Raw genomic sequence first — 9,343 nt, 5'->3', positions numbered from 1 at the left:
AACATTGAAGATTAAGGCACCTACTACGTTTCCTTGAGGGACATCAGCCACAATGGAGTAATCTTGCGACATACTATTACCTATCTTGACGATCAAGGTACGATGGCAAAGATAAGAGACGATCAATTTAACCAAATCACAACGGACGCCAAGTTTCAACAGCTTCTGTGGCATAGTAAGATTTCACAAGGTTGGTAGCTGTAGCACGGCTGGGGTAGAAGCCATGTTGAAGTGGAGTGTCAATAGTGCATCACTCCTCGAAGTAGATGTTTCTGAATCAGAATTTCAAAAAGCTTTCTATTTGCGCAAAGCATACGGAAGTTAGACAACACTGATCTATCATTTTTTTTTGAAAACTGGAAAACCCCATGCTTTCTTCCATAGAGCAGGAAAATACCCCGAACGAAGTGACATGTTGTACAAAGAAGTGAAAGGTGGAGCCAAGGATCCGATTTACTTAGGTACAACAATACCGGGCATGTTGTTCGGACCACACGACGTAGACGGCTTTAGTCTCGAGACAGCTAGACATCTTCGACCGAGTAGGACGGCAGAGGAACGTCGACGCAGTGTGCCGAAATATACCGGAGGGCTTCTTCGATATTTATGTTATGTGTAGGTAGATATGAATCATTTAGGGCTTGAACCTGACTACGAAATCGGCCCCGAATGGACAATTATTGAATGAATATTTGAGATATATATTTTAAAGTAGAATTTATCCGCAGTCATATATACAGCAGTTAAACCTGTTGTTTTGTTAACGTTTATATATGAAATAGTTACTAACGAACGTACAGCAGTTAAACCAGTTGTTTGTGTTAACGTTTATATATGAAATAGTTACTAACGAACGTAGCTTTCTTATTTCTCGTAAGAACGGCCTAGTTGACCTTATCACTAAACTAATTGTTTTATATAAAATAAACTAAAATTATCAACTGTAGTAAAGTTTGCAACTTGTACGACTTAATAACATGCCTGTCATCGGTTTAATCCTCATATTGACAGTACCTCCATAACAAGGAGAAGAAGAAGAACAAAGGTAATCGTACTGGTAGTGATGCTAGTATCTATAGTGGTGGTATTGGAAATGACTACACATCTTTGAAATTTTGAAGTTTTCAACATAACATCAACATCAATTACATCAATTACATTCAACATTACATTACAACATTAAAGTTCAACATTACATTTATTCAATCTTCTACTAAAAATGTATCTACTAAAATGCATTGTCTTTTGGCTATATTTCTCATTTGTTTTCTCGTCAAAAAAAAACCAACCAAATCATTATTGATTTATTGGTTATGTTCTTATAGTGGTTATAGTCATCTAATAAGTAAAAATAGAACATTCTAAAAAGAATTTCAGGATATGTTTGACGGCTTGTATTGTTTTCACTACAATGATACGCAACAAGAAAAAATCAAAATATAAAATACTAAATAAATTACCAAACAATGGTCAATGTTCGCATATCTAGCTGTGAGAAAAATCGGCATACAATCAAGTAGGCAAAGGGCCAAATTTAGTAAATGATCGAGTGCCGCGGGCAAGGAGAATGCGGTTTTTTTTATTAATGTGCTTAAATTATTACATATTAAACTATTAAAAACTTTTTATGTATCATTGTTGTTTTTCTGTATTTATGTCGTTCGATCATGGTTCAAAATTGATGATACCTACTTTAAAAACTAATTGTAATGTTTAATCATTTGAGAATCAACAATAGATGGTCAAAAATGAGATCAGTCTAAAAATAGCAAAAAAAGATCAATATCGCTTCTTGATAACCCCATCTTCCCACGCCGCAAAAAATATTGAAGATATTCCGGGGATGATACAAAAGTCTTTACGGCTGAAAAATTATAGAATATTATGGATTATTATAGATGCCATGTCAGATAAATTGATAACTGATTCTTTATGAAAAAGCACTTTGACAATCGTTGTACTCGTAAACAGCAACAGTGTTACTTTCAAATACGATCGAAATATTCTTGAAATAGGTTAAAAGGAAACCAACAGAATTGAGTGAAATTAAGAAGAACGAATAAAACATTGTGAAAATGTATGGAGCTATTTCACTATACTTAAAACTTTGTGTTGCATGCAAAACATAAAATAAAATTATAGTAACCAGGTTTTAGTGTATCTCGTCAATATAAAATTTCGTATGCGATTTCCTTCCTTCCGAAAGTCTTATTGTCGTGTTGAAACAATGTTCAAATTACATAACGGTTGCATTAACAAATTGACAAATTGACAAATTCATGAGTTTATCATGAGGTTATCACCCGCCCTAATAAAACGTTAATTGCACATTTAATAGAAGTACCCCATGAGACAACAGACAACCTCTATCAGTCAAACTCTAACCATGGGGCCCTTTCCGTTATAAGTTCGTGGGCTGAAATTTCAGCCTGTCAGCTGTTTGCATTGTATAGCAGTTTTCGAGCAACTATCTAAGTGAGTATAATATACAGGTGGGCTTATCCCAAGGTGTATGAATTTAGAAGGCTGATTTAATCGCTTCTGCTGCTAAATGAAAATATTAAGAGTGTTTTGAGTACTCGTCAAGCCTCAAGAAAGCTTGTTTGAACAAAAGTTTTCACCCATCCTGTCAAAAAGTGATATTCAAATTTGGTTTTAAAAAACATACTATGAGACCACCTGGACTACATACACTTTGATTCTAGATTCCACCACGTGATCTCTTTAATGCACCTTGGGGTAAATGTAAACAACACCGTGTTTTCGAGCAGGTACTCGAATCTCATTCTAGCTTTGAGGCTATAATAACCTAGACTGAAAATTGCAGGCTAGTTTTTTGTGTGGTTTTGTATGGAGTGTTTACATGATTTCAGCCTCCAACTGTCAAACTCCATACAAAAAACTGACTAGAATCGTGAAGGGCCCCCATGATGGCCAAAAAAGTGAACCAACCAACTTAAAGCGTGCGCGATCAACGAATGACGTTTCGGTGTTTTGGTCGTCAACAACTTGGCACTATTAGGCAACAATCAAAGCATCGAAAGAAAGTTCAGATTTATTTTTTAGGTTCTTAAAGATGTAAAAAATGAAGACAGAAAGACAAGTGGCTACATTACTACGTTATCTGGGCCGGGAGATTGATACAACCCGCCAAACAGTGAAATAGTACTTGGGAAACACGAACAGATATATCAGGAAGCAGAAATCGCGTCCACTGGCTTCGCAGCGGCAAACAATAACGCCAAAACTCAATGCGTTCATGTTGGGCTGATTTCGATAGATTTTCGACATGGCACCCTAGTCCGCAAACTACAACAACCTACAACATCCTTCACATGTGTTCCATCGAATTTTTCTGGACCAACATTATGGAAAAGTTTTTCTCAAACAATTTTGTCAAGAAAACTTAGGATGCCTACAGGCATGTCAAAATTCTAAATAACTGACGAAAGGCAACTCGCAAAATCTTAGATTAATTTGTGCAAGTAATCTTAAATAATTATCTTTCAAATGGTGTACATGTAAATAAATTATCTCTCTTAGTTTATTTGTACAGCCAGCCGAAAAAAAGCAATTTTTATGGGAATATTGTTCTCGAGTTCGCACATACCAAACAACCTGTTATTCATAGTACTTTAATTAAAGTTGAAAGAATAAGATGGTATCAAAATTTATTATAAAACATATTCAGTAATATGTTTACAAATAGTTTCTTCCCATCTTTCAAAATCAGTCTAAACCTTTCGCGGGCCGGATTGTTGCGGAGGGCCGCATTTGGCTGAAGTAGACCCTTCCCGTTCTAGGTAGACTACAGTCTTTATACAGTGCTAGAGGCGATATTTTCTGGAGTAAAAACAAATGCAATTCCTGCGATTAAATTAACAAGAATTTGATAGTAGGGCAAGAATCCAAGCAATTCATATGAAAACATCTTCAAAACTATGTTCCATTTGAGTTGTATACAGTTTTTCATATTTATTTGACTATCACTATAGGAACATAGTACGATGGTGATAGGAGCTATATCACTATTGTAGGTAGGTTACAAAGTCATAAAAATATGTATTTTTTGTAAATTTTTAGTATTTAATTATGGTAAAAATGGTTGCGGTTAGGAATACAAAACTTGTTTCAATTACTATGTGTTGAAATATTCATATGTTTACCTTCTTGACACTTTAAATCTATTTAAACACATATGTACTATTATAAATTACACCACTATTGGTACATTTATCCTATTTAAAAAAAACTTAATGTAAGATTTTCCCAACATATGATTACAATGTTTTGACGGCTGGTGTGTAGAATGTTTGCTCAAAAGATTCAAATGTAGTAGCAAACCCAAGTAGCACAATCCTGTTAATAAACCGTTAAAAGTATGCCTAAAAGTATTACTTTAGCTTTCCATACAGCAGTAATTTCAGGACTTAAATTACTGCGCAACGTTCCCGCTGCGCAAAGCGACGGAAGAAATCATGCCGTTCGGAGAATTTTATCATGCCATCTTTTTCCCTCCAACGGCAAATTTGTCAAGCAGCTCGTCGAGCTACCCGTCCCTGGCTCCGCCTCGTACCCCTCGCCTGAGCGCGCTGTTGAAGGTTTGGATGTGTTAGTGCGTCAGACAATTAATTGAAGCAAGCAAAACAACGATTGAATATTCAAGGAGTGCGTAAACCTACCAACCATAAGAGGCAGACTGAAAAAAATTTAAAAAAAAAACCGTTAATATTGCTTGAATTCCCTCTATACTGCATACTGCGTTCATATTGATTAACGCAACATACTTAACAACTCTTACACTCAATCGAAGTTATGTTTATTTCTGGCAGTGATTTTTCAAAGAATTTAAAGAATCAATTATGATATATTCAAAGAATGAGAGTTTTTGAAGTTAAGAAATGCTAAGAGAATGAATTAATGGAATAAAAACTGTTTCCGAAAGTGAATCTAAATTTACTGCAACAAGCTTGCATTTTATGTCACTCACACTCAACTGGATATCATTCAACGATAAATCATTTGAGAATCCCTTGTAAATATTTAAAACACTTGATGGAAATGGTGATCTGAAAAAATCGGACTTGTTGTTGAGCATTCTTCCGCATACTTGAATCGAATTTCCAACTTGTGCTGCGTTTGAAAATTTTGCAATACAATTTTCTTTCGTTAAAAACCATGAGTTGCATTCATCGTTACGTAATATGTAATCTAGTAATTTAAAAACTACCTTTCCATTCTTCTGCACAAATATGCTTGGCTTAGACACTTTTTTCGAAGCAAAAAAAGTTGGTATATGAAACTCCTCCAACTCTGATAACCTTTTGAAAACTTGTTGAATTTCATTGTAACCTGACCTCAATAAAGCTTTTATATCTGAAGATGATTTTCAAACGGATATGTAGAAAAGGAATACAACGGACCAAACTTCAAAACCTCCTCGCATATATGTTGCAAATTGTGAATATTACTTGTTAAATATCTTTCCCCGTAAAGAACTTCGAAATCGATTACAAATCTATTTAGCATTTCTGCTGCCATTTTCCAATTATTTATATATGCCTGTGACGACATCAATGTAATCGCACAAAAAAAACAGTTTGAAATGTTCGAAAACATTTCAGACATTCGATCTTTCAAAATTACAATGCTGGCATAATTGAGGAAACTTCCATACTCCGTTGCTTTCCAAAAACGCGCCATATCAACTCCTCGAAATGACCTATGTATTTCTACTGGAAGTCGGATTTTGACTAGCAAAGAAGATATTTCTTCCGCAAGTTGGGCTGACCACTTTGTTTTCATTCCTAATTTTCCATCCCTCCATCCTAAAACAAAACGGCGCATCATACCATAATGTATTAAGTGAAGAATATCTGCTACTGGTATGCCTTTAACAATGTCAATTTTTTTCAAATCAATGAATGGTGACCTACATTTGTGATGGTTTCCATATTATTCACCTCTAAAAGCTTTTTCAGTTCTTGGAGGGGCGTTAACTCCTTAATAAACCATGCACCTACCATCCTCATTAAATTCTGCTAGGCATGTGCATTTGAGACATCCATCGGCAGAATTAAATTCGCTACACCTGAATTGTCGAAACGATAAAATTAGTAACTTAAAAATTGTTTAGTTAAAAATTAATTTGCTACACTACCTTGATAAACGATCTAGCAGGAGTATCTGCTATGACGGCTCGCACTCGAATTGCTATTTTTGTCTGGTTAATAATTGTTCCTCCATCAATAAGGGTATTTAATTCTGACACTAATTGCTTCAGATATTTTTCCAGATCATTTGGCTTTGATCTTCCGGCATAAATTGCTATAGTAAATGGCGATAGTTTAGGCATTTCATAAATATTTGCCAATATTGGCCAGAACTGCGTTGGACTGCTGTTACTTAGTGGTAGTCCATCTATAAAGATGTTCAGCGAAAGAGTGCTTGGCACCTTAACAAAACTGAAAGAGAAAACTGATGAATCATTGGAAAATGTTTTAACAATATGCATTTTACCGCAAATGCTTGGTGAGGCCCTCTTTAATACCGCGATACCAAAACAGACCATCTCCAATTTTTGATATTTCTGGTCCATTTCTATTTGTTTTCAGGAAAGTTCTAGCATCCTTTGGTAGACACATGTTCATTTTTTCCTCAATATTTTTAACAGCATATTCATTGAATAATGGGTTTGTTTGGTGCTCAATGCCCAATATTTCAAACAATCACTCGTGTCCATTTTATCAAAATCAGGCTCAACCAACATTGCATCGTCATCAGAATGTGTATCCAATCCTGTTTCATCATCAGACATGCTTTCTACATCACTGAACATATCATCATTGTTGTTCGAAGAAGTATTAGATTCTGAAATATTGCTGTCATGTTTGCTTCCAGCACTTTCACAAATAGCGTCGGACACATTATCATATGTAAGGGTATTGTCGTAAACAGATCGATCAGCAATACGCACCGACACTCTATGAACTTTATCTGAAACAAAAATACTTGCATTAATGCCATAAACATGTCACGAAAAAGAATCATCATTCATAATGCATCACAGTCCACCATTTTGAGAAATTCCATATTCGATACCTTCAGATGGTCTAGCTGTAGTTGTATGCAGTAGTTGATTGTATTGGTCACCATTAATGCGTCTTACTCGTTCTACTCGGTCGCGAGCTCTATACAACTGGCCACTTTTTTATATGTTTTGATAAACACAGATTCACAACAGAGAAAAAAAATTCACAACACATGCATTAGAAAGAAATTACCAAGAGATTAAACAATTCTTGGTTTTCGGACTTAATGTTTATGACGGCTTGTTCTCTGAGAGTGTATAACATGAAATGAAGAGACGCGCGAGTGTATTACGCATTATGACATGACACGCGATCGGAGAGTGCATTGCAGGGTTGTAGTCGTGTTTTGCTCGATATCCTTTTTCATTCTTGTGATGATTTATTGCTTGCTCTCACTTTATTTTAAATTGTTTCCCCAATTAATTGAAATTATCGAACAATTTTTGAAACAAATTATGCAAATCATATTGGGAATGTTCAAAAATCTTGAAACGATTCCTGAAACAATTGAGAAACATACACAGGCACCATGGCAAAACTAAAATATTATTATTAAAAAACCCTGTAACACGAAACGCGTTGAGCTTGACGAAACAACACATAACCTCAATATGCATTTATCATGTACAGTATGATATCAACATACGCTTAACTCTACATAAACTATACGAGTATATGAGGTTAAACATCGTATTTAACTTTTTTTTAGCATAGCATCGTATAAGTTGAGTAAAATAGTTGATTTATTACCAAAGAAAGTTGAAAATATGTCATAATCTGATTTATGTCATGGTGAATTTTATGATAATATAGTTCACCACGAATCAAAGAAGAATAAATAACAGTAAAAACAACTAAACATTTATGATGAAAAATTGAATTACTATTTGTATTTTCTAATTGGAAATTAATTTGTTTTATTTTAACATTAATTAATTAAAACATTAATTGCATTTGTTGATTGGTGCCTGTATCGTTACAATACCGCAAGGAACAAAAAATATGTGTAACGCTTCCAAACGTTACACTGTAACGCAAGCAAATGTCATATTCCTTAAGAAACTCTATTGGATTTTTAACGGCCTTAAAATACTGTTAATAATCAAATAGAGTTTCTTAAGGCTACTTGGGAAAATATTTCAAAACTAATGAAAGCTCTCACTGTTTATTTAACGAACTAAGTTCGGTTTATTTATGTTCAATTCGGCCATCTGGAGCCTTATTGGGTGATATTTTTACTGTACGGTATGGTAAAGAAGCTCGATAATATATTTGGTAACTTTTCCGACCTGTTTGTTGCAAACGTCATACTAAGATACCGAACGCTATGTATGGTTTGCTAGAGTTCTCCTCTATGGAGTGATTTTTCGTAGGGAATGACTTTTCAGGGTTGATTTTGTTACCTTTCATAGAACTTTTTTGCAGAAAGTATGGCTTTAGTCGGTCTACATCTTCGTTTTTATCAGACGTTCGTGAGAAATAGAAAACTTTAACGTTAGCAGAATTAGAATAGCTTTACGAACTCTATTGGTTCAGCTCACCTTATGCCAATACTGGACGCAAGGATTCAAAAGTTTTATTTCTGTTTTGATGTTTGAAGAGCCTTGGTAAGAGATGGTTAATTCATGGTACTGATGGTTGATTGAAAAAAAGGTTGTAAATAAAAATATTATTATGTTAGAGTAAGAAACTTTACGAATCTTTGTTATACAGCCTGAACTGCCAGAACTTTGATTGCCTACCAACTATTGAATTTGTGGTTTTAGTTAGCACGTTTTGCCAAAAACAAATTATTAATATCGCCGTTTTTATATAAATGGGTCATTTTTAGTTGAAATATTAGTCAAATAAGCATGTCAGCGTAAATGCATTCAACTACTGAATTCCGACTGTAGTTCGTTGGATTTATTTTTATAATGAGTTATCATCAGGGAGGATTCATCAGTAGGATTAGTGGTTAATGTGATATGGTGCTTCTAATTATTCAAACAAAAGAAAGTTTTACGTATTCAGTCTATTTTTGTTGAAATTAAGCTTAACAAATTTGTGTAAAGGTTATATTATAAACATATTAAATTGGTATAGCGGGATTTAGCGATACTATCCAGCTGATTTATATAGAGTTTGATACTTGGCGGCTAAAATCATGTCAACAGTCCATACAAAATCACGCGCAAAATCAGCCTCAGATTTTCAGCCTAGACTTTTTTAGCCTGAAAAATATGTAAACGAACGTCGATTCGTCACAGGCT

The 9,343-nt window shown here is 34.5% G+C and overlaps 1 protein-coding gene across 1 annotated transcript; it reads right to left on the bottom strand.

The window, feature by feature from the left end:
- Positions 1 to 6,151: 6,151 nt before the first annotated feature.
- On the bottom strand, positions 6,152 to 6,649 carry LOC121603238. The gene is made up of 2 exons (XM_041931929.1): positions 6,520 to 6,649; positions 6,152 to 6,464 (listed from the first exon to the last, which is right to left on the bottom strand). Exons 1-2 carry the CDS (start codon positions 6,642 to 6,644, stop codon positions 6,152 to 6,154), a joined length of 438 nt encoding a protein of 145 aa, XP_041787863.1. The 5' UTR covers positions 6,645 to 6,649.
- Between the last annotated feature and the right edge of the window lie 2,694 nt (positions 6,650 to 9,343).

Source organism: Anopheles merus, unplaced genomic scaffold (genome assembly GCF_017562075.2).
Source record: "Anopheles merus strain MAF unplaced genomic scaffold, AmerM5.1 LNR4000957, whole genome shotgun sequence".
NCBI classification, from domain to species: Eukaryota; Metazoa; Arthropoda; class Insecta; order Diptera; family Culicidae; genus Anopheles; species Anopheles merus.
Note: the sequence above shows the minus strand (reverse complement) of the source record. Positions and strands in the feature narration are given on the sequence as shown.

What these genes read in the sequence shown, in the direction of transcription:
- LOC121603238 (XM_041931929.1), bottom strand. Translation starts at nt 6,644, where the DNA reads ATGTGTCTACCAAAGGATGCTAGAACTTTCCTGAAAACAAATAGAAAT. An exon ending in GGCCTCACCAAGCATTTGCG is followed by an intron (nt 6,465 to 6,519) that starts GTAAAATGCATA and finishes TTTCTCTTTCAG; the next exon opens with TTTTGTTAAGGTGCCAAGCA.